This window comes from Neovison vison, chromosome 11 (assembly GCF_020171115.1).
Source record: "Neovison vison isolate M4711 chromosome 11, ASM_NN_V1, whole genome shotgun sequence".
Lineage (NCBI taxonomy): Eukaryota > Metazoa > Chordata > Mammalia > Carnivora > Mustelidae > Neogale > Neogale vison.
The window spans coordinates 209839664-209865322 of NC_058101.1; the positions used below are offsets into that span (position 1 = coordinate 209839664).

General features: G+C 47.0%; 1 protein-coding gene across 1 annotated transcript in view; it reads right to left on the reverse strand.

Moving 5' to 3' along the window:
* Positions 1-25659, reverse strand: part of CSMD1 (CUB and Sushi multiple domains 1) — a 732674-nt gene that overhangs the window by 157128 nt on the left and 549887 nt on the right. The window contains exons 34-36 of the mRNA XM_044225749.1: positions 22568-22637; positions 18997-19113; positions 10106-10315 (exon numbers count right to left, since the gene is read on the reverse strand). Of these exons, the coding sequence (XP_044081684.1) occupies positions 10106-10315; positions 18997-19113; positions 22568-22637 (397 nt within the window). The remainder of the gene's footprint in view (positions 1-10105; positions 10316-18996; positions 19114-22567; positions 22638-25659) is intronic.

Genomic DNA, 25659 nt, shown 5'->3' on the forward strand with positions numbered 1-25659 from the left:
GGACAGAATGAAGCTTGTGCGTAAGACGTTAGGTAGTCTGGGATGCAGAAGGCTGTGATCACATACGGTTTCTTAAGACGAACATTTTCAGTAAGTTTTTTTTTTTTTTCTTTTTCCTTAAGATTTTATTTATTTATTTGACAGACAGAGATCACAAGCAGGCAGAGAGGCAGGCAGAGAGAGAGGAGGGGAAGCAGGTCCCCACAGAGCAGAGAGCCCAGTGCGGGGCTTGATCCCAGGACCCTGAGATCATGACCTGAGCCGAAGGCAGAGGCTTTAACCCACTGAGGCACCCAGGCGCCCCTTCAATAACTATTAAAACGTATCTTCTCCAAGTTGCCGCTCACCATCCTAAGTAAAACAGCCAATTATCAGTAGTAACAGAATTATAAAAACTTCCAATTAATAAGTAGCTAACTGCGTGCTTTAGAACCTGGAAAGCACATACCAACAATACATCTGATGGTGGTTTACCTTGGAAGAAAAGTAGATGCCGTGAATTCACTTTTTAAAAAAAGCAAAACAAATGATAGTAAAAATTGCCCATAAAGAATGTCAGGCGAATGTGGACCTAATTTCCTTCTAATTTAAAAGAGAATTATACTAGCGCTCCAGTCTAAGTGTTGTTGACTAAGAAATAATGTGGTTCTTATGTTTTGATTTGTTGATTGTTCATCACAAATAAAATTTTAAAAATTTATTCCATTTTCTAATTTAAAAAAATTTAAAAATCTATTTTCTATTGTGGATGCTGAGAAAATTAAGGCCATCCCACCTCAAGTTTAGCTGATGTGGGAAACAGAGGCAGAAGAAAACCATTAAAATTCCTTGCCTATTGACAAGCCCTTCAAACAGACAGAGTGACTCTCCCCTGGGGACTCAACTGCCCTCACCTTGAGGTTTCGGTAAGGACAATCCTAGCCTGACCGACCCTCTACCCCGACAGCTCCAACCGGGATCCTGTAAGTCTACTTTAACAATTGCTTTAGGAAACTTTATCTCTAAACCTCCAAGATAGTGTCGAGAATCATTCCCAAGCATGTGGCCCACTGATACATCTAAAGGGTCTCACGGGAAGATTTTTATTATTGGTGATAAATAACCTTTCTCCCAACAATAGCTAGGCCCTCAAGGTCCTGCAGACCTTGCTTCCAAAAATCCTTGGAGACTTACAGGATCCATAATCCCCTTTGTCCTCACCCACCGCCGTGTCCACCCCGACTCTGCCTTTAAAAACTCTGACTATAATCTAGTTCGGGGTTCCAGTCCCTACTCCACTGTGTCGGGTATACTTGGGCCCAAGCTTAAGCTTGTCAAATAAATCCTCGTGTGATTGCATTAGTGCTTGGCTCCTTGGTGGTCTCTCAGACACAAAAACTCGGGCATAACTCTATCTTTTTTAAAAGTTCCTGTAGAACTTTTTAAAGTCCTGTGAAGTTGACACATAGTGTCGCTGCAAATTCCAGAATCGTGAAATACATTTTAAATTGTAACAGTATAGTTAAACCCTCTCTGTATTTAGCAGATTAAAAAATCCTTAATTTCATTTCATTACTTATTTTGATATTTGCAATTGTATGTGTCCGGACAAGAGTCAGATAAACAGTTCAAGCATGACTGCAAGCAGGAAGCAGAAATCAGGAGCTGCATCAGTGCAAAGGTCTTTCAGCAGCTGGAGATAATGCCCGGCACCGGCTCCCCCAGGGTGTGGAACAAGGAAGAACCTGGAGGGAGACAAAGTCCCCCCGGGGGGCCATGGAGGAATCCACCTGTCCCACAAGTCCACTCAGATGTCCCCTGGACTAGCACAGGAGGAGGGACGGCTGTCGGCTCTACAAGGTCAGAGTGGAAATCTCATAGGGTGGTCCAGGCAGGGGACTTCATAGACTGTGGTGTGCTAAAACTCTATTCCATTTTATTTGTAGCACATCTGATGATTAATAGGGAATTACACGCACAATAGAGGGTACTAAGAGCAAAGGAGTTGCTAGAGGATTCTTTACTCACCATTCTCCTTTGAACGGAGGCTTTAGAACTCAGTGTGGAGATAAAACTTCCCTTTATACAAAATCAAAAATTTGCCAATAATATAATGAGTTTTCTGGGGCTGCTTTTTGGTGAGGCTACATTATAACACGGAATTCCTAAGACCATAAGAAGGAGAAATTACCTACTTAAGAACTTCTTCCGGCACCATAATCACAATTATTAATGAAATTAAAAGGTCTCATAATTGTTTGCAAAAGAAAAAGGGCTTTTAGCTCGCAAATTTGGGATTTGCAATCTAGCATCAAGACAATATTCGCACAGCCTACAAAGGTGTTATCTAATTTTATTTTTCTTCATCTTATAAACTATAATATTTGACTGTGGAAATCTCCTACAAAGTACCAGACTTCAAGAGAAAAAAATCTAGAGCTGTCCGAAAGAAAAGAGCGCTCTAACCTATACGAAAAAAAAAAAAAAAAAACTGCCTTGAAGGAACAGGCCTCACAGACCAGTGGCATGTCAGTCATTAACAGTTGCTTTACGAAATCATCACCTCCTGCCTGAAGCTTAGAAAAGTGTGCAGTGAGTATGAAGATAGGGACCGCTCGGACAGAAAACCAGCCCAAATCAGCCTGCCTCCCTCTTTCCACTACATACGCGTGAACACACAGACGCACACACACGCGTGCATGTGCACATGTACACACCTGCACACAAGCACCCCTCACACGTTCACACACACACACTGGCAGGTCCATACGCGTTCACTCATGCACACACACACACACACACACACACACACACTCCTCTCCTCTTCCCCTTCCTGTGCCCCTTCCTCCCTGCAACAGCTTGGCCACCACCCAGCGAGGCCACCTCCGCTCCCGAGGGCCGCCCCACACGGAAGGCCGCGGCCGGATGGCTCAGCAAGTACCCACGGTGCGTGACGTGCCTGCATGCAGCCTTGTTCTTTGGGTCTCAGTTACTTTACGGACCCAGGTTCACGAACAGAACAGGACCCCACACTGTGCCCCAGCGAGCAGCCGGTCCTTCCTTACCAGATCCTTCAGAATGAGAGCCGCCGTTTGTCCTCACTCTGGTTTTGCTTGAAATATAATAAACTCTAGCACACGGCACGGCTGCCAAGAACCCACAGACACGCACACGCGTGTTCAGCGGACGGCGGGTACCGCGTGGGAAGGATAGAATAAAACTTCATCTCGCAGGGCACCTCCTCACTGGAAGATCCTACGCACATTCGGCAGTGCCCCCGGGGCACCGACACGAGCTTCAGTTATGACAATGTGTCACCAACGAGGGAACAGATAATAGAGGCTCCTACTGAGTCGTCACGTGAAGGAGCGGTTAAGCCACATGCACGCAGACGCCCACGTGTCCCCTCAAAGCCGCAGCCTGTGCCACGCGGGAAGGTTGCAGACGCGCCCACGTCTACGCGGAGCGCGGCTCTGAAGCCGCCTCAGGTGTGCGACTTCCCGCCGCGTGAAAAACCCGGCTGGGGGCCCGGCAGCACCGAAGCCACGTGGCAGCTGGTAGGATTTCGGCAGGCGCCGCACACGAGCTCCCTGTGTCCCAGACCGGCCGTTAGGGCAGCTGGGACGGCAGAGCTCTCTTCCCGAGTGACAAGGTAATGACCCTGGCTCTCACTGGGAAGGCAGATGACCCCCTCCCCACCCCAGAGCTCCTTCTCGGCTACCTAAACTCCCTGACCCCAGGCCCTCCTGGTGAAGCCGGCCTCCACCTGCGCCAAGGTCACAGCCGATCCCACGCTTTTCGGGCAGCCCGGAGCCCCGGCTGGGGTGGGAAGCCAAGCGGCCTGCTCCAGACGGCGACTATGATCCTGTCTCGTGCTTCGACTGACCAAGGAGGAGGGCTCAGTCGACTTTTCTCGTGGAGAAATGTCTGATTTTAATCAAAAGGAACTGTTGGGAGTCCCAGGGACAATACACTGCCCTGAGAATCCACTTTCTCGACCGCCTCAGAAGCCTGGGGAGCACCGACTGGGGAGGACCGACTGGGGAGCACGCAGCGAATCTCACCTGAGCTGCGGGCTCCTGACGGTGCCGTCACCCAGGAGACACAGCTGACATGTACTGTCCAGTGCGTCGGGGCGCAGAGGGACGGTCTCCTGAGGGAGGAGCCGACTGAGACCGTGACCTCTGCTTTCGGCCAACCCACAGAAGGAAGAGCAAATCCGCACTCCCTGCGGGAGAAGGCGGGTCAGCTTACAAGGCGGACCACCACTGCGGGGGGCACTTTCTGCCTCTAGAACTAGGATGCCCGAGAGCGGATGGGAATGGATGCAGCTACCAGCTGTCCACGGCTTTAAGCATTTTTTTTTAAAAGATTTTATTTATTCGTTTGAGAGAGAGACAGTGAGAGAGAGCATGAGCAAGGAGAAGGTCCGAGGGAGAAGACTCCCCGTGGAGCTGGGAGCCCGATGCGGGACTCGATCCCGGGGCTCCGGGATCACGACCTGAGCCGAAGGCCGTCGTCCAACCCACTGAGCCACCCAGGCGTCCCTTTAAGCATTTTGTTAAATGTGAGATAATCCTCCGCAGAAAGAGCTGCCTGTTGAGAACTCGATTCGCACATGTAGATGGGGGAGAAGGACAGAGTAGACGCCTCGCTCTTTCGTTGACCCAGGGCGGCTCAGATGTCACGGCGGAAGCAAGGAGAGCGACCCGTTGAAGAAGCACAGGAGTTTCGTGCAGGGAAGTGCGGTGGTGTGGACCAGGAGCAGTTAGTGCGCCTGCGGGGACAGCTCGACGGTACCCTCAGCGGCTCACCGCGCAGAGAGGCAGTTTGATTGCCTTTCCTCCTGAAGGGGAAAACATCTGCTTCTACAAAGCAACATCTCTTTTCTCCCAGAGTCAATTCACTCAAATTCCACAGTTTAGGATTCAATAAATGAATAAATAAATTAAAAAAAAAAAGGTGCTTAGTACCTAGAGCAAAAGGAAAATGAAGAAGAGTAGATCGTTGAAGAAAGAAAGCATTTTTCCTCCCTAGTGCTAAAGTAATTAAAATTTCTTAGTTCTTTTCTGGCATGACATTATTACATGCTAATGTAAGAAGGAGACACAGAGAGAGAGGAATATTCAACTTCTCCAAATGTTGACTTACAAACACCGAAAGCAAAAGAGAGTCACTAAAATTCTTAATGACCCCAAATTTCACAAACATTCTGAAAACCTCAGCACCAATAAGCCCACACCCATATGAAAAGAGGAAGAAAACACACTGGATTTTATCTTCCACCAGGAATCCTTTGTTTGGGTCTAGGAAAGTAACTGTTATCGACATCTATCAATCGCAAGCAATGCGGCCTCTTGTGTCTAATCACAGGTGTGCAGTGGGAATGCCAGCGGAAGCGGGCCGTGTCTTCCCGATGTCCGCTATATTCTCCAAAATCTAAAGAATTGATAAATATCTTCACGCTACCCTTCTGTTTTCAGCCTTTGACTTAGAAATAGGGCACATGAACCCAATTTTATTCAACACGGCTCTTCACCTTCCGTATCTCAAGTTCTGTATAAGTGATTTAACTTCTGGACAGCTACATCCACTGTACCATTTTTGACCTTTCCACAGCCATAAATAAATGACAGGGTTTCAGAACAAGGGATATGGCAGAGACATCGTTGAGAATGACAAGTTTTATCTGCATGACTTATGCATCTTCGTACGAGTTATTAATTATAAACTTAACTTATAAATTCAAGTAGGACCTAGAATTTTGATGTGACATACCAGTCAGAATGGTGTCATTTTGGCCATTTATAAATTTCATAAAATGAGAAATACTGTTAAGCTCCCTAATTGCCATCCCTGTCAGATATGATACGCTTCAAGAAATTGGAACATCTCAAATTCGTGTTCCCATTCGTTTTATTTAACTTATGTTACAGCTCTAATTTATAGGAAATTAATTGCCTACAATAAAAGGATATCTTTCTTAGGAAGTATTTGCTTATTTATTTATTTTTTGACATGGATACTTAGAGTCAGGCGTCAAGTAAATAAAACATTTGCTCAGGCAACCAGATGTTTGGTCTAGATGAGAATTCACCAAATAAAACGTTTGAAGGCCACAGAGGCATAATCAGCGATCAAAGCTTGCAGGGACTAAAGGAAACTTTTGAAATCAATGCTTTTCCCCTCTGTGGGGGCCGTCACTAGGACACCTGAAGGAGCTGTCCCTCTGTGCAAACACAGACCGAAAGTTTGCAGATTCTGACACTGCAAGATACAGGAAAGTGGATCTATGGATATTTTACAAATCGTATGAAATCTGATTCTAAATATTTAAAAGTTAAATTTAAAAAATAATATTTGGGGGTGCCTGGGTGGTGCAGTCTTTTAGCGTCTGCCTTCAGATCAGGTCATGGTCCCAGGGTCCTAGGATCGATCCTGGCTCAGCAGAAAGCCTGCTTCTCCCTCTGCTGCTCCCCCTGCTTGTGCTCTCTCTCATTGTGTGTCTCTCTCATAGAAATTAAGTCTTTAGAGAAAATATATATATAATAACATTGTGCCAGCCAACGGCAGCAACGTATGACCTCTTGTCTAGATAATTTCTATTTAGACTCTGTGTGTGTGTATGTATTTATTTTAGACCATTCTTTTTGGATTTGAGTAATTGAAAGCTTTAAAAATGGGTAGATATGGCCTAAATCAACTTACCTGGAAAATATCAAAAGAAATAAAACAAAAAATATTTTTGAACTCTGGAGGTTAGTGTTATGTAAGATAAAATGTAGTTTCAAAACTATACTAAAGTTTAGTTCCCAAACTTTCACGTAAATTCATGGGAATTTGTATTTGATTTTTGGAGGACAAAAAGGAAAGACAAGTTAAATTTTGAATTCAATATTAAAAATATTTAAAATGATGACTTTTCAAAAGTTCTTGAGATCAACAGAGATCAATCACTCAATTGGAAGTTTATGGAAGACACGGTAATTATGCACATCTTTCTTGCTGACTCACACATCAAGATCATGCCGACCGAGGAATGGACGGCAACTTATAAGAACCAAGTTTAAAATGATGATCATAAACGCAATGTTCATACTTCCATAGACTATGCTTCAACAGAAACAGCTAAAAGGTCAAGAGACAAGATACATAAAAATAGGAAAGAGAGGCATGGATTCACCGTAAATATTGTTCAAGTTTTAAGTTCAGCCACATGGACAGATGAAGGGACACGGCAAAGGGAAGGTGTGTCAAAGTGAAACGCACATCTCTCTCAGACACCGGCAGAAGCCTTCTCACCAGGAAAGGGGAGGGAAGCCTCCCAAGACACACACACACACACACACACACACACACACACACCCTCTCTCCCTTGTCTGTTCCCAGAAATGCCTTCATTCCACAACCTTCCTCTACCTACAGCCTAGATGAGACTCGGGGGCACCCGCGCTTGCCTAGGACCTGATGAGGCATAAACCTTCCAAATTCTCATTCTTGGTCTGGGAAATGGTTATCTGAGCTGCTTGTTCTCGCTGATGGGTCAGAACAAATCGCACGCTAGCTCAGCATGTGTCTCCCTCTACAGGTTCCCCTCCCTTGGGACCCTCTGCCGGAGCCAGCGGCCAGTGCTCTTGTGAGCAGGTCTGCCTCTGGGTGAGACCTTCTCCAGCCCACTGCCCACCATGGCCTCTCCAGCTTCCCCACGCCCAGTGCCCATAGGCTTGTTCCTCCTCTCTGTAGAGGAAGACCCCTTTTGCCTAAACCTGAAGACCTGTGCTGATCTTATGGTTGGAGCGTTGTTCTTTCTATTGCAATAGAGCTCTTCCCCTAGGGCGATAAACAATGCCCCCCAATAACATGTCTCCCTACTAAGTCTCACGTTGCTTGGCATTTAATTGTAGATACCAGGGGTATTCATGCCTTAGCCTCTGAAGTAAGAAGAATCAATGTGTTAAAGAGTTTTAAGCGTCTGACAGTTTTCTAGGAGAAAGTTGAGGCTGGTGAGGAGGAGCTGTGTCATGTAGCCAGAGGGACCTGCCGGGACCCAAGAGATAGAGAGGGGCTGGGGCAGGGATGATGGCGCAGCATCTGGGGAAGCAGAGGGGACGAGGAGTCACGAGCAGCCCCGGGTTTACAGCCCAAACAACAGTCTAAAATGTGCCCTGTTTACTAGGAGAGCTGGGGAAGACGGGAAGATGAGCCGACCCGGAAAGGCGAACCGTGTGCTCAGAGCTGCACACAGGGTTCCAACGCCGGCATGAAGCCGGGGGTCGGGGCAGCAGCAGACAGACGTCGGGTTCTGGGGCACGTGGAACTTGAATGGTGAGATCAGCAGGACACCTATCCCCTGCTCATCGCGGCCGCTGCCTCTGAATCCAGCCGTGCTGGGGACACTCAGGGGAAGTGAACGATGAAAAGGGGGCCTCCAAGGGAGCCCTGCATGGAAGGTGTGAGTCCGAGAGCAAAGGAGAAGGAAGCCGCTGGTGGACAGTGGAATCACCAAAAGAGTTGTGTCGTCCCACAGAGCAGGGGAGCGGGGGGGGGGCACCGAGCCAGCAGTGGGGGAGGCGGGGAACGCCACCGAGGAGCGGAGGGCAGGATGCGTGCCCGTAGGGGTGAGCACGTGGGGGTGCCGCGGGGCACGACGGTGGCTGGAAGCCTGAGTGAGCACAGGAAGGACAGGTGGGGAGAGATGGAAACGGAGAAAGCCGCTGTCCACAGCGGCTCAAGAAATCCCTCCCGGAAAGGGGAAGCTGAAGAAACACGAGTCAGTTACACTAAAAATTACATGTAAATAGATGTGTGTGCGCCCACCTGTGTGTGTGCTGCTGTATGTGTGTGCGTGTGTCTCTGTGTGCACCTGTGTGTGTGCCTGTGTACGTTTGCATGCCTATGTGTGTGTGGCCCTGTGTGTGCATAAGTCTGTGTGTGTACATGTGTCTTTTCACACCTGTGTGTGTGCATATGCCTGTGCATGTGTGCACAGCTGTGTGTCTCTGTGTGCACTTGTGGGTGTGTCCCTGCGAGTACATGAATATGTTTGTTCACCACTATGTGTATGCACACAGCTGTGTATGTGTGTGCACCTGAGTGTGTGTGTGTGTGTGTGTGCACGCACCTCCCAAGCAGGAGTTGACACTTTCCTAAGGGGCGAGGGGAGGAGGTCGAGCTGGAAGCAATGAAGACCCTGTGTCTATGGAAGGTCGGCCACGCCTCCTGCTCTGTTCCACCCTGGCCCCGCCTTCATTCCCCCGTTTTGGCCTCCTACTTGGACTTTATATTTGAAGGGACCCCACGTTTGGAAATCTAAATGTTTATTTTATATTTAAGTAACGACTTAAGTAACAATGTCTGAAACTTCAACATAAAATACCATCACCTTTTAGTAAGAAAATAGTAAAGCCCTTAATTTCAAAGACAGTCTACAAAATTAAAGAAAGCGTGGATTTAACCACATTGAAAAACAAGAAAAAAGCCCCATTGACATTCTCAGCTTCGTCTGACTTAACAATATTCAAGAAAGGCCTCCTAAATTATTGGGTACAAGAGGAAAATGTCGAACTTTCTCCCATGTCAGAAATGGCTCGATAATGCTGGGTTCAGACTTGTCTAAAAGTCTTATATTTAGATGGTTTGAGAAAAGAAGAAATCCAGGCACTGGGCTGGTTCTCTGAGTCATGTGAAACGGCTTCAATAATACCTTTAGACACTCTTTTGAGGTGAGACAAGGTCCCAAGCATGAGGGACGCTGCCAGTCCCACAGCCACTGGGAGCGGACACTCTACTCCTTGGTCCGGAAGGGACACGATGGACCCGCGGCTCAGAGGACAGTGACAAGTGGGAGGAGGTGTGATGCTGAGTGGGTAACTCAGGAGTGTCGTGTCGGCCGTGGGGAGGCAGTGACCGCTGGCAAGTCTTGAGCGTGAGGCTCTGGTGACAGCCGGGCGGGCGGGCCGTGTGCCCCCTCCGTGCCTCCGTTTGTGCGGACACGGACAGCCTGGGCTCTGTGACGTGGCGGGAAGCCCCTGGGCCCAGCCACGCACAGTTGTCACCAAACACGGAGGTCTGGAATTCAGTACCATCTCAAGGGAGGAGGTATGTGGGCACTTCGTGGATCCCTTACCTTGGTAAGCGAGCTTAAACCCTTGCCGGTTCTGGGAGTGGTCGCTGTAGAAGTGGATGCGCGTTTCGTGCGTCGTACTGAGCAGGGCGGAGGGGGGGTCCGGACCACTGAACTGCCCGATCATGGGGCTCGTGTGGTAGGGGCCGTTTTGTATTTCCAGGTAGTCGTGATTAGCTTCCGTAGAAAAATTCAGAAACTGAATATGCGCACCTGGGAAAAAACACGCAAAATTAATGGAAATGACTACCAAAATGTGTACGATCAATGCTTATCCAAAGTGATTCAAGCTCTACTGGTCTCCCCACACTGATTCTCCAGGAGGCAGAACAGCTCAGTCTGGGTGCCAGACAGCTCCCAGCTCCAGCCACAACACACCTCGGTTCAGTGTTGCCTGTGCCACCCACTGGCGCTGTGACCTTCGTCCGTGTTATTAACGTCCCTAAAGTCAGCGGCTTGGTCCTGTGTGATTGCAGGAGTACATCACAGAGACATGCGGGTACAATACTTAGAATAATGACTGGCACTCGCACCTGGCAATGATTTTGTCCAGCTCTGTTACATTATTACAGCCGTAAATGCAAGGTTGTAATTCTGTGTCTAATCATCCGTGCGCTCATTTACAACTTTATCGAGAAAGAAGCCAAAGTGGGTCTAAGAAAATGCCCAGCCATTCCAAGTGGCCTTTATTTTTTTTCCAATTTATTTATTTTCAGAAAAACATTATTCATTATTTTTTCACCACACCCAGTGGCCTGTAAGTGGATGGTCGTCCGGCCACACAAGAGACTTGCTAATTTAACAAGGGATCATTTCAACTGTGTCATGCACACGAAGCACATTATAGATGTTTGCAAGAAACCCGATCCAGAAATCCCACGGTAATTTACACACTTCAGTCAAGAGCCTGGCTCGGGTCGCACACTACAGGACTGTCCAAATGACCAGCGTCACTGGTATCGTGTTTATCTTAAAGGATAATTTAGAAGCATTTAGAGGAAATTCCTCTTGATAATTTAGAAGAATGTGAGATTTAGAGGAAATCAAAATCAGAATCATTCAGTTATTTGATATAACGTCGGGGCATTTTTTGAAAATTCATTTGACTACTGTGACTGAAATATTTTAAGTCACTTAAATAGTTGACTAAAAGCTCAAAAGGCATTTGTTTTTACATAAATCCATGCAACTAATTTAGGTTTATAAAGCCTAAACTGAGAATTCCAATAGCCATTACTAATTATTCTCCCAACCCATGAGAAAAGCATTATTCTGTGTTATTCTCTCCCTTGATCACTAAGAGAAGATTTATTTTTACTTCTCATCTAATATATCTGACACATGCTTGCTAGGTCTGGAAAACTGAAGATAATGCTTATGTGGGTTGCCTCACGTAAGTGTTCGTGAGGAGAAAAAGGATAATAAACGTTTCTACTTAGGTCCTGATGGGGAATACAGTTACCACGAGCGGCATTCAGTGCAAAAGGAGGAAGAAAAGTCCAAGTAGACTAGGAAAGAAACACAGGCACTCAGGACATGGATCGTGATCCCAGACGAATGATTCTATCAAAGATGGAGAGAACTTTGTGAGGAAGCATTGAGGGATAAGCAATGGCCCTTTGTCTGGAGTAAATGTGAGGCCAGCCACCGAGCAAACACTTTTCTCACAATTAGCCAGCAAAGTCCTTATCAGTACCGTCACGATTCGACAGGCAAGCAAGCGAAGGCCCTGGGTGCTGGGCAGCAACGGACACGCAGGGCTACATTCACACCTGAGCCCAGCTGGAGAAACACTCATGTTCCTAGTTTGCAAACGGGCTGCGCGAGAGCGAGCAACCTCAAGACGCTGGAAATATTCCAGTTCTGATTGGAGAAGACTGCTTGTGCTAAGTCTGTTCAACCGTGACAACGAGAGGAAGGACAGAAGGAATAGAATGTGCGAAACCTCAGGCTGCCTCAGTCGGGAAAGTGTGTGACTCTTGATCTCAGAGCCAGGAGTCCAAGCCTTACCTTGGGTGTAGAGATTCCTGAATATAAGATAAGATAAAATAAAATAAAATAGACTTAAAAAAATAAAAGAACATGGGAAACTTTACAAAGGGAACCAGGAAGCAAGAAGCAGGAGAAAAACCTGGCCTGAGGGAAAGGTCTTTAACCAGTCAATCAAAACTTAGAATCATCTTAGAATGAGTAATTAAATTCCTGTGACAGTAGCAGCACCTGAGCCATCAGGGAAGAGGGATCCTGGTCTGCCCTGGTCTTGGCCACCGCAGTGTTACATACAATATAGGAGTAAGCAGTCATGCTACAACTTAAAACGTGTCTGTAAATATTTTAAAAATGTTAAGTAATTAACTTTATTGAAGAACCATCAATGAAGTGTTCATTTTTTTCCCTAAATTTCAACAAATATGTTGGTCAAATTTGGAAGCAGAAAAAAGCGGGGGGGATTGAGGGAGGAAGGAGAGAAGGAGCGAAGGAGGAGGGAGGAGGGAGGAAGATACTTCATTTAAAGAGGGAGGCGGGGAGGGAGGACTAGTGGATCTCTGGGCTCGGAAGGCCCCGTCCACACTCAGGCAGCTGAGCTCCTGGACCACTTAGCAACCTGCACATGCACTGGGTTTATTCCCTCGCTCACTGTTGAATTAGAAACAAGTTTTCCTTTTGTAGCAGGGCCCAGAGATCTGATAAAAGAGCTTATTACTAATAACCTGTCCTTTTTCTGAGTGAGTCTGTGCCTAGGTCAAGGCTGCTGAGCCCTGAGGTCTAGAATTTCAGGGACACCTGTCACATTCGTCACTGTGAGGCATAACGCGGACATGGGAGCAACCACAAACAACCCCAAAATTACTGACATTTTTGTCCATGTCCCAAAGTGCGGCGACCATGGGGAATTAGCACGAGACCAGACACTCACAGAACACATTCGCAGTTTGGGGATCAAATCAAATCAAAGAGCAGGGAAATGGCTTCAAGTCAGCTCATTTCAGATATGCACACACAGACCTCGGATGTATTTGTCCAGAGATACATTTTGAAATTCATGGAATGACATAGTCGGGGAAGAAACCGAAGGCGGCAAGCAGGTCAGGGGTGAAGCAGTCAAAGACGGACAAAATCTCAAAGTGACGGAAACAGTAAGAGTGGTCTTTACTGATTTGGGATTAAACTTGACATGGAAATAGAATAATGTCCATTACAATTTTAGGAGAAACATTAGCATTTTAAGCAGGATAAAGTACCCAGCCCCATTTCAAACCTCCTAATACACATCAGGAAATGGAACAGAATAGAGCTCAGCGTTAATCTGGTTTAAAATGGAATTATTCAGCTATCAGAATTTCAGTGACTTGGGTCGAGTTTAGGACCATGAAGCCAGAATGGAGGGATTGACAGAAGCATTACCTAGCTATCCTCTTATCATTTCTCCAAACGCTGTACAAATGTGTCACCGCGACACGAGAATCCGTCTGACTGTCCATTTGGCGACTAACACAGCGCGTTACCTCGGAGCCCATCTCATCTCCGTTCACGCCGAAAACCAAGTGTCAGTACAAGTCACCCGCACAAAGGGTTTTTGACTTTGGATTTGACAAAACTTCAAACACTGATGTGGCCGTGACTTCTCCGTTAAACCCCGTGTTTTAGTCGATAGACCTTGTGAACATGACGCGCTCTAGGAAGCGCCTCCAGTGCGCCATGAACTCCGGCAGCTCACAGTTTCGAGCTGGGTGAACGCTCTGGAGAGTCCTTCACAGCCTCCCTGCATGTGCCCGAGATGGCCAAAAACACGGTCAGTTTGGACAGCAGGGCATGCAGAGCTGGAAGGGCGGTTTTTAAGTTTTACGTATGAAAGGCAATGATAAAGCAAAAACAAACCAACCAACAAAAAACGTGGTTGCACATCTGCTGACTGTGACTTGAAAAAAATTTGAGAAAATAGAGACAAACATTCTGTGTAGATGAGGCTTGTGCCAAAGCAACACAAACCAGCAACCCAAATCTGTGAAAAGGAAAGAAAATGACATAAAATTCATTAGAGAATCTGGTGTAGCAACAAAAAGCAGCCAACGACTCAATAGCCCCTTCCTCGCATCAGGCGTTACATTGTTTCAGAAGAGCCCTGTGAGAATTGTGCTTTCTGATATTTATTTATTCTGCTTATTTTTGATTTATTACTATTTTTAAAGATTGTATTTATTCATTAGAGAGAGAGCGCACATGAGTGAGAGCAACAGAGAGGGAGGGAGAAGGGGCAGGGGCAGAGGGAGAGGGAGAAGCAGGCTCCCCGCTGAGCAGGGAGCCAGACACAGGTGTCTATCCCAGGACCCTGGGATCATGACCTGAGGTGAAGGCAGATGCTTCACCAAGAGAGCTACCCAGGTGCCTCAATGATATTTAATTTAAAAATAAGGAACTGAGGTTCAAAACCATTGTGGTAATTTGTGCAAATCCATGGCACAGTGACTGATAGTGCTAAGGTTTCTACTCAACTCAGAGACCCCAAACATGGGCACTCAGGACCCCTGCTGTCCACCCCTTGGCTCGAAGTGCCCCCATCACTGGGAGAGCCGAGTTCTCTGCCTGAGACAGGATGCAGGAAATAGTTACCACTGGAACGAATAATTAGCAATGGAGACAAAGGTGGTTTTCACATATTGCCAAAGTCACTACTCCTTTTGCCTGTTTAAACTATCGACTAACCTTGGGCATGGGAGAGAATGAGATAATCAAAAGACGGTTTTTCTAAGCTTGTAGCAGCTTTACTAATGGACTGGAGAAGCTCTCGGGCAGTCCTACACAATGCATTTGCACGGAAAGACCCCAACGACCCTGAGGAAAATCCTCCGTGACTGAAAAACGTCAAGGAAGGCAGTGATACCGTGTTCTGCATCAGCGTGTTGTTCAGGTAGCTGGGGGCACTGAAAGCATCTGGGCTCACCAGTACGATAGTCACCATGCCCCGAGCAACCAAAAACCACAGCCAGGAATGCATGTGCAATCCCCAGCACTTGAAGAAATGAAATTAACTGTAAAAATATTGAAATGGAATCTATTTTTAAGAAAACTCTGGATCCCCTTTCCCGGTCTGGCCAGCAGTGCTGAGAGGGAGCATGGAGGGGCAGCCACAGGAATTCCATTGTACCTACTGGACCCCTTCCTGCCAATGATTCTTGTGCACAGCCAAGTCTGAGAACTGCTGGGCTAAGCGACCGTTTCCCTTGGTACTTAGTATTGCCGGTTTAAGTACGTATCCACAATAACTGGTCTTCTCTTTGTGCCTTACGGAAGCAAGTTCCCCACCACGCCCACTTCTTGATGAACTTCCCAGAGCTACTACAACATACATTGTTTAAAATGGTTTCCCAAACCTCAGACAAAGAAAGGGCTGTTAGGAGATCCCCGTCCCCACAGATACACGCGCGCGTGCACACACGCACGTGCGGGCGAACTAGAATAGGGCCCTGCGGTGAGTAGCGACAGCACTGTGTCAATGCCCACGTTCACTTGGAAGAGCTGATTAGCTCTACCACATTTCTATTGTAAAGTATCCATCACATTATGCATTGAAGGAGGAAATGCTTTCCAGCTTGCTTACCAAAATCATCCTAACAGCAGGATTTTTCCAGGTTAAACATCTGCAGTGACATCCCTAGAAACATATCTTCCCGATCTCCTTATGTGTTCCACTAACAGGACACAATATGGGAGATCAGAGAGGGAAGAAATTATCATTAAGGCCCATGATGCTCATCTTTGCTATGCCGCTGTTTGTTTCTGTGGTAAGAAACTTCTGGAGTGTTTAACTTAAACTTTCAGATTCCTGGGTTCCAAACCCAAACGTCCTTTCTCAAATTTTCCACGGTAGTGATCTCATGTCTGCCTATAACGTGGGTGCGTATAGGGGAACCTGTGGTCAAGATAAGGCTGAGGGAAAGGGAAGCCGAGAGAACAGTAGTGCTGGAGATACAGAGACGGAGTGAAACAGGAGACTCCACCGCGGGACAGACGGAGGAGAAGAGAAGAAGAAAGGGACGAATCTGAATTTGAACGGAGTCTGTGTGACACCTTTGGGTGCCCCAGATGAAAAGACATCAGAGGCAGCTGAAAATGGGGAGCTCAAATGTGTGTGTTTGAGAGCAAGGCGAGAGGTGGTGTTTTGAGGCGTGTTATTATAAGGGAGAAATGGCAGACCTGGATAAAATAAATTGACTTAAGAGTTTCAAAAATCTCATGGGGGGTTGAAAGTTAGGATGTAAAGTTTTCTCAACATCAGCAAAATGCTCTGTAATTTTTTAAACTTCAGAAAGCTTTTTTAGCAGGGATGAAAGAACCCCAAATATTCACCGTGTTGAGGGACCTCTACCACTTACGTGCCTTCTCCCTCATTTGTAACTTCATGTTTAGAAGGATATTTATAGACTATAAAATTTATCACAAGCAAACCTGGTGCCTGACATTGAATCTGTAACATTACAGTTCATTCTTCAACAACGCAGATTTTTTACAGCACAGAACTATAAGTGTATTTTCTCTTCCTTAAGATTTTCTTATTAACATTTTCTTTTCTCTAGCTCACTTTATTGTAAGAATACAGTACATAACGCAAATACAACATACAACGTGTGTTCATCAACTGTTCATGTTATCGATAAGGCTTCTGATCAACAGTAGGTTATTATTAATTAAATTGTTTTGGAATCAAAAGCTATGCTTGAATCATTGAGTATACTGGGTCAGCACCCCAAACCTCAGGTTGTTCATGGCTCAACTGTATTCTGAAGCATAACCTACATTTATTCTAAAGAGGTAGGAATAGTGATACTACTTCATACATATTTAGGATTTAAGACATAAAATTTCTTTTGGCCTTTTCTTCAAGATGGCTTCAAAATGCAACAGCATGCAATATCAAATATTTAAAGACTTAAATCATTTTAATTGTAACATATCATAAATCATTTCTTTCATTTTGCCATTTCCTCAAATAAATATTTTGTTTGAGTTCATAGGTCATGACCCTAAGACAACTTGGCTGATTTTCCCCCTGAATTATTATCTTTTATATTGACTTACGGGTAAGCAACATGAGAAAAAATGCCAGACAATAACCTTCTCCACCACAGAATGGTCAAATTGGAAAAACAAGATAATGAAATATTTATATCAACTTATGAATAATATATTTCTCATGAGATTTGAAAGAGAAGTGAGACATACTTGGAATAAAAATAACAACAATAATAATAAACCTGCTGAGTTATTTCTTCTCTGTTTTTGCTGTTGACAATGCAGAGCCCTGTGTTGAACACCTCTGAATTGTTTGTTAGCCTTAGCCATAACCCCATGTGGCTTTTTTGTTTTTTCAGATGAGCAAAGCACATCTCCCATTTCAGTAGACCACACCCCAGCAGTCAGCGCTGCAGTGGGCCTATGTTTCTCTGAATCTCTGCTTTTAACTATTGTGGTCATTTGCCTAATAAACCTGTGACCCTCAACAGCCTTCAGATGCTGCTGGAATACAGGGGTCACAGGCATGTCCGATCCAAACCCACTGCCTGGTTCGACCATTGCATCCACCACATCCATATCTCAGATCCCCATGGAAGGGGCACAGATGGCACTTGTGAGAAAAGCTGAGCTAATGTTGATTGAACATGGGGCAGAGCTACTTCCCCACTGCTTGGAGCTGATGATTGAAAAACAAAACTACACTAAAAATCCTGGAAGAAGTAGAGAGCCTCTGTAGTCCTTTTGCGGTTGCTCACCTTCCCCTCTCCACTCACTCTCTGGCCGGCCCCTTAAAGAGCTCAATGGACATGAACCTCCCATGAGGTCCCACCTTCTGTGCTCCCCCACTTCCCTGTGTAAAACTCCGTGTCTGTCCGCAGCATGTCCATGCTCGCACGCCTGACTGACGTCCGCCAAGCCCTCCTGCCCGCAATGCCTCTTGGTTGCTCTCTGCTGAGCAAGTGGACAGTCCTCTGCATCTTCACTCCCAGTGCTGCTGCCATTCCTGGCACAGATTCTTAAGCCAAAGCTTTGAAAACCTAATGAACCATATGATCTTCTAGGGCAGGGATTTCCACTTAGGTTTCAGTTCATTCATCATTCAACTGACATTTCACTTAGTGGATGAGTTCTCAATCACCATCTCCTAGGACACTCAGTGAGGACCTTATTTGGTACACCTACCAGTGGGGGCTTTGGAGAAATTCACAGGTGGGGAAAACCCACATTAATGAACTCAAATATGAAGGAAATCATGACACAGACAAAGAAAGGCATGATAAGGAGTCAAAATTTCACAAAGACTGAATTTCTGGAAAGGGCCATAATGAAATTTTAGTGTTCATAATGATTTAAATTATCCATTATTTAAGGTAGAGAACCTGAAACTTCCTAAGTAAATATTATAAAAAGCCATTTTCGTGAACCTAAAGCAATGCAATACATAATTACAAAAATTTATAAAACAGTCCTAAAATGTGTTATAACTTGAAAAAGCCTTCAAAATCATACCAAAATCATACCAAAGGAAAAACAACCATTACTGCATCCCAGAAATAGACTATAAAAGGTGGTACTATAAATAAAGAGACGGATAACTGAATTAGGGATGCTGCATTTTATACTTCATGTGCCTACTCTATCATCATCCATCTAATTTAATTTGCCTTGAAAAGAGCTGCATGGCTGAATTGATTTTTTAATAACTGTCTGTTCTTGAAGTTATTCTGCCAAAGCGTTATTTAAATTTCTAAGCCACTTTCAATTAAAGACAGTTATGTCAACAGAATAAGGTGTGTTTTTCATTCAGCTGAATTCTTTCCAAGACAGAAATTAAAAGTTGAAGTTTTAGGAATTAAAAAAATAAAAATGTTTTCACTTACCATAGCCAATGGGCAGCTCGATTTTCCATGTGCAGTCCAGGTTGTTGGGGTAAGCGCCCGGAAACCCTGGGCTCAAGATCACGCCCCCCATGCTGCTCAGCGTCCCTCCGCAGGTTGCTGTGAAGTGGACAGGCATGCTTAGTGCTGGGGCCATCGCTTTCTAGCATTGAGGATTTAACTCCACCTGCTCTGTTTTACTGTGCTGCGTTAAAGCAAGTCTGCAGAAGTGTATGTGACCATACATGACCCAGTGGCTAGTTATACAGACCATGCAATGCCTCGTTATATTTACGGGACTGATTCTTCCCTATCCCATGCCAACTCCTGAAGAACAAAGACTGTTTTTCAAAATGTGTGTACTTCTGGTACCCAGAGACTGAGGGAAGGCGCGTCAGTATAATGCATGTTGTCAGGCATCCCCAGGACGTTCAGGTGACGGGGGACGATGTATTGAGCGGGAGTATTACCTCTTTTATTCCCTGGTCACCAAGTGCTGCCGAGGCTGAGTAAACACATTGCATGACTTAATTCTTATAAAACCCTAAAACAGTTGGTGTTACGATTACCCCTTTTACAGATTAGGAAACCGAGCCTGAACAGATGAAGTAACGGGCCTGAACAACACAACTGGAATACGGCGCCGGCTCCATCGGTTCCCAGGACCCATCTTTTTAGCAGGATGATCAGCGCTGGAGCTCTTTGAGGCACGGGAGTGCGGCTCTCCAACACCTCCTTCCCCGGAGACCTACACTCGTGGCTGCGACCGGGCTTGAGCGAAGCCTCCACGGAGCCTGACCTGGGTTACCCGTAATTTATGTCTACGGTAGCTGAGGTCTGGCTAGAAGGAAACAGCCGAGTGTATAACACACTTGTCAAATATATGTGCAAGCAGAGGAAATTCTGACCCTTGACCAGTTGTAACCTATTAAGTGGCAATTTCTTATATTTCAAAGTAATAATGCAAATGCTGTCACATCTTTGCAGAAGTTGCATTAAAAGGCTTTCTTGCTATTCTAACAACGTTCTTATCAGGCAAACTCCGTTTTGGAAGGAACCTCTGTTAGACCTCTGAATCTCCCTTCCAAGCCTACAGCGGACTTTTTTTTTTTCCTTCTTTTTCTTCTTTTTAATCACCAATGTAGAAAAACTTTACCTGTCAAGGGTACATTTGGGGAATGGCACAAGGGGAAAAAATCTAGTCTTAAAAAATCAACTCTGGTGTATATGGTAATGGCCCAAACAGGGAATCCTAATCTGGGCTTGACAGTATAAGTTATTAAAGATATAGGTTTAAAAAAAAATTAGAAAGGTAGTTTTGTGGGATGAGTGAATAATTCCAGTGAAACTGTGAATGTGAACTTCGTTGTCTGTGTATGACCTCTCAGGTGTCTTCTCTGTGGGAAAACCAGGAATGTGGAAACACGGGCTCTGGGATGCACTTCATCCATGAGTCTGTCCGTTCCACAGAGGGCAGCTGGTGGATCGAAGCGGCATCCCTAAGTACGGTCAGCACCGTCCCCCCTCCCCATAGGGCTGTCATCCCGCAGTGAGGGCAAGTCCGTCCGTCCAACCACAGGGCAGGCGGGCGTGAAAACGCCAGATCAATGACAGCAGCATGATGACCAAAGTGAAGTAAAGGTGACATTTTTAAAGAGGCCTTTTGATTTTGAACACAATTTTTATGAAAAAGAAGAGGAAAGATTGGAAACTATAAAACAGAAGCATCTAGGTACTGCTTCAATCGAGGAGTGGCACCGTGTCGCATGAAGAGCTGGCCGCGTGCACCCCAGGCAGCGTCCACTGCGGGAAGCAAGAGAGAGACTGTGAACCGGGTGTGCGTGGTCCCTGCCACGACGACCCATGTTGTCATCTGCTGGGCATTCTGGAACCACACTTACTGAGAGCCTACCCTGTGCTCACAGGGGAGAGCTGAGTGGCCCAGGCTCTGTCTTCAAGGTCCTGGGTGGAACAGGGCGACTAACCCAAGCTCCAGGACCTCACAGCTCCACGAGAGAAAGTAGAGCCATCCTCAGGGTCGAAATGACCCTCTGTCATCGCTCTGATCCGAGCTGAGGCTGGGAACCCGGTGAGGGTCAGACCAGCGAGGCGCCTGCCTCGGGTGCACACTTCAGGAGGGTGCCTGGGCCCCCAAACAGTAGGTTGGTGCAAAATTTGGAAACATCCAAAGGAATGCAAGGGGAAAAAAAAACAAAAACAAAAAAACAAAAAACTGTGATGAACAAAATAGCAGCATTTCATAGCATCATTTCCTATAAAGACAGACTGCTGCCGCCTTCTCCTCCGGCCCGGGGCCCTCACTGGGGGCCAGCAGAGAGCTCACGGGAGGCGAGGCAGCAGGAAGGGCTTCGCGCCAGAGGCCCGGACTCGAGAGGGGTGGCCTCCGGCATTTCAGGGAAGTGAGAGTGGGAAGGCGGGCCGTGCCAGGCCGAGCTGCCGGCCAGTGCTATTCTGGGCGGAGCGCGGGTGAGCGGGAGCACCCGAGGGCCAGCAGCAGCCACACACGCTCCCTCCCCCGATACGGTAGGAGGATCCCCGAAACTGGGGACTGGAGGTTCGGATCCTGACGGCGGTCAGTTAGGAGGGGTCCGTCGGGAGCTACAAGGCTGTGAGAACCTACGGTCAGGGACTTAACAGGCGACCATCGCGACTAGGGACCATCCGGGCGGGAGGCCGGTGCGGGGAGGAGCTCGGTCTGCTCTCGGCCGGTGACATGGAAGCCGAGACAACATCCGGGGGACGGGTCACCCAGGAAGGGGGTCAGGAGGTGGGGCAGGGCTTGAGGCACACAGGAAGTGTGCAGTGAAGGCTGACTGAGTTGCACAGGTCGGGGAGCCCCTGACGACGTCCTGTGGTCGCCTGAGCTGTAAGTGAGGGTTTCCGGTCAGAGGCCTGGGTGAGGGAGACCGGCCAAGGTTACGGGGCCTTACGCTTCAAGGTCTTCCCATAATGGAGCTGAAGGAAAACCCCCTGCTCTGCCCGGGACTCACTCTGACTGCGTCCTCGAGGCAAAACGTCAAATGGGCCTCTCAGGGCACGAGATTTTCGTCCTGCTGTGCTATGTTGGGAAGGTTTTCCCCTAAAGAGGTGGGCCGGGTCCCCGTCCTAACGAACGTATCTCCTTGTTTCTCCTAAACGAAACGCTCCCTCCAACTTCAAATCACTTATGTTTATTTCTGAATTTCGTTTCTGGAAACTTGATTTTCCTGAGGCCTAAAGTCCTGCACAGACTTTCAGACCTGCTGTGTCCCTTCCTTCTCCTAATTAATCTACGGGGCCTCCGATAGGCTGTGACTTGAGTTTCGAGCCGCGAGCCGGGCGACTTACATCTAATCCGTGCAGGCTGCACCTAAGAGGATGAGAAAGCCGAGCCGGTCCCTCCCGGGGGAAAGGACGCACGCTCAGGTCTGGCTACACTTCTACTGCATTATGATGTGACTCTGAAGGGGACTCAGAAGTGGGCATTTGAAGCCCGGGCCCGTAGCCGCGGGAGCCGGCAGCCCAGCGACTGCTGGGGCGCGTGCAGGGAGGACAGCGGGGCGGGCGGCCGTACCGATGCAGAGCGGGGACGGGTAGTTCCAGCGGCGGACGGGTCCCGGCATGCAGGAAATGTGGGACCGGCCCTGTTGGAGAGAAAAGGAAACAAAGCTCACATCACCAGAGACAGACTTTCAAGGACTCAGTGTGAGGCTATCTGTACTTCCTTCGGTTTCCTTTTTAAATTACACACCACGGATTGTGAGATGTAGTACGCTCGTGTTGGTCAATGAACCACATATTTGGACTCAAGACAGGGAAAAAAAAAAAATCCGTAATCACTGTATTTCTTTTCACTAACACCAAAATGTTGCAGGGTCCCTCTCAAGGGTCTGTTTGCCACGTGCTCCGTCCCGATGCTTAACGGGATGGCTTCGAAAAGACACATCTTCATGCTTTTTTCCTTGTTTAATCACCAGAAGTTACAGCTTTTGATCTGAGAGGCTGTGATTGGTTAGAAAATGCTAGGTATCAGTTTGAAGAGCAGAAGGTCAATAATACGTCATCAGCTTCTGAGAAGGCACCGTCCTGGTCACCCCGCCTGCTCAGAGTTTACACACGGCTCACACACCCCTTCTGGTCCCACAAAGCACTGGGTCAGGTCCTCCTTCATCGGAGAAAAAGGAGGCTTAACATCCGTTTTATTACCAGACAGGCTCACAAAGTGCCACATAATTGTGGCCACAATCAAATTAATCGTCACCCACAGTCTCTTTATCCTGTAAATATATGACGTTTTCAACGTTCGACCTTTGGAAAGGTGTGTCCTATTATTTCTGTTTTTAAAACCACAGGGCCGCAGATTAAATTCTGAATGTGTCGGGCTGTAGTCTCTCTCACACTAGGAGAAGGTGGTAAGCGGGCACCGTGGTGCAGACGGCTCTTCTTGATTTCTTGTCCTCCCTGTGACGCGGTAGCCTCGTGAGCTGTGGTACTGATCATGCGAGTTTCCATTTGCCGCCACAGCTGGCACAGAGGCGACCCAAGACAAATCTTTAACTCCTGCTCCATGAACCCAGCCACACGGGGGACGCACCACCCAGGAATCTGGACTAACGCAGTTACCAACGACAAACCGATTCCCTAAACTCAGAAACGTTTCCTGCGCAATTCATCTGCCACAAAACTCATTTCCTCACACCGTCTGATGTGTCAAAAAGTCATTACACAAGAGGAGACGCTGCTTATCCTTAAAGAAGACCTTCTGTGCCTGCCGAGGTCCATGCTCTGTGTGCACTCATTTTCTGTTCTGTAAATTATCCTTAATAAATTTCTTCCTGAGTTATGGCAAACGTAAAGTGCAAAGGCCTTTAAAGACAGCATCGATGACTACCAATAAAACAGTCATTTAGTACCAATCTGGGCCATATCCTGTTACTGATTTTGGCACAAACATTTGATATCAGTGATTCCAGCTGAAGTGTGTAACATGGACCCAAAACAACATAGGGCTCTATGTGTTCACTAGTTAAAACTATAAGAATTTTCTGTTTTCAGTTTTTCATCCTGTAAAAGGCTGGAGAAGATGGAAATTCCAAAGTGCACCAAGGTCCGGCTTCCGTCTGTGTGTCGTGGGGACAGCCCCTCTGTGCCGCGTCCAGGAGGCTCCCTGGGCAGGGCCGTGCGTGTCTCTGTGTGAACGCGACAAGGAGCAGGGTCCTCCGTAAAGGACGGGTCGTGACGCATGCTGCTATTATGTTAACGTGTGAGCACACGTGCTGTCGCTTAGCAGCAACTCAAAAAAAAAAAAAGAAAAGAAAAAGTCAGGAACATTTTTCACTCCTATGAAGGACAAACACAGCAGCCTGTGAAGTCGAAGCTTGGCCCAGGCCCTACAGATGACCTGGCGGCTGCTCTGCATTTGAAAACCAGAGCAAGTGAGAGGCCCGGCTGGACTCTGCCTCTGTGTGTCCACAGGCCTCCCCGGGCCAGCAGCTCCGTAAACAAGCCAACCTCACGAAGGGCCGTCCAGAGCCCTCTTTCCTGTTTTCTCCTTAAGGGCTGCCAAGGCATCGTGCGTAAAAGGATTCTCCCAGCAGCTGCAAAACCTCATCACGGAGGAGTAGGAAGAAGGTGAAGGTCCCGGAGCAAAGCAAGCAGTCACGCGTGGGTTATAAAGCAGACAATAAAAGAAAAAAAGGATATAGTAAGGGCCTCTCAGTCCATACGGGGGTGTCCCTCTCCACGGAACCCGTGGGACGTGACTCGGGATTCTTCACACTGTAACGCGGTGACGGCTGTCTGAAAGACTCCGAGGGCCGTTTCCCGCAGCACACGGAGTGCGGACGCTCGGCGCGACGCCGTCGCTTCCCGGCCGCACCTCGGTGATGCTTTTCTGAGCTGCCTCAGGCCCATTTGTTTAAGTCCCTTAAAGAGTAGAACTAATACAGTTTTCCTTAAAATATGATCAGCTTCAGTGTGGTAATAAGCAGACAGCCAAAGTACTCTATTACCCGAAGTAACCCAACAGGAGACACATAATTAGGCTTAAGTTTCCCTACTTGACTTGGTAATACGCGTGCTTCGATTATTAATAGTCATTGCTGGCAGGGAGAATCCTGTAAGAATTATGCTAAGTGACAGAGAGAAACTACTTTGTGAGTAAGCTTATTTGTGGTTAGACCAGAAAAATAACAGGAAATAATGAATCCTGGCACACGTGAGGTTATGAACGTGCACGAAAACTTTTATAGAACATTACAAAAATGATAAAGGGGCTTCAGTGTTTCTTGGGAATGATGGAAAGCGGTTATCTGAGCTCCAGTACCGGCACAGAGCAGGTGCGAATGAGGACTCGCTCAACTGCCCATGAGACCAGTGTGCAAAGGGGCTTCACGGTGACAGCTTGAGAGAGACTTCTGTCCCTGCTTTGTCCCTTAGAATTGTATCTGCATACGTATGGGGAGAACATACATTTTGAAATAAAATAATTACAAAAACAAGATGCTCGGGGGTGCCTGGGTGGCTCAGTAGGTTAAAGCCTCTGCTTTCGGCTCAGGTCATGATCTCAGGGTCCTGGGATCGAGCCCCACATCGGGCTCTCTGCTCGGTGAGAGCCTGCTTCCTCCTCTCTCTCTGCCTGCCTCTCTGCCTACTTGTGATCTCTGT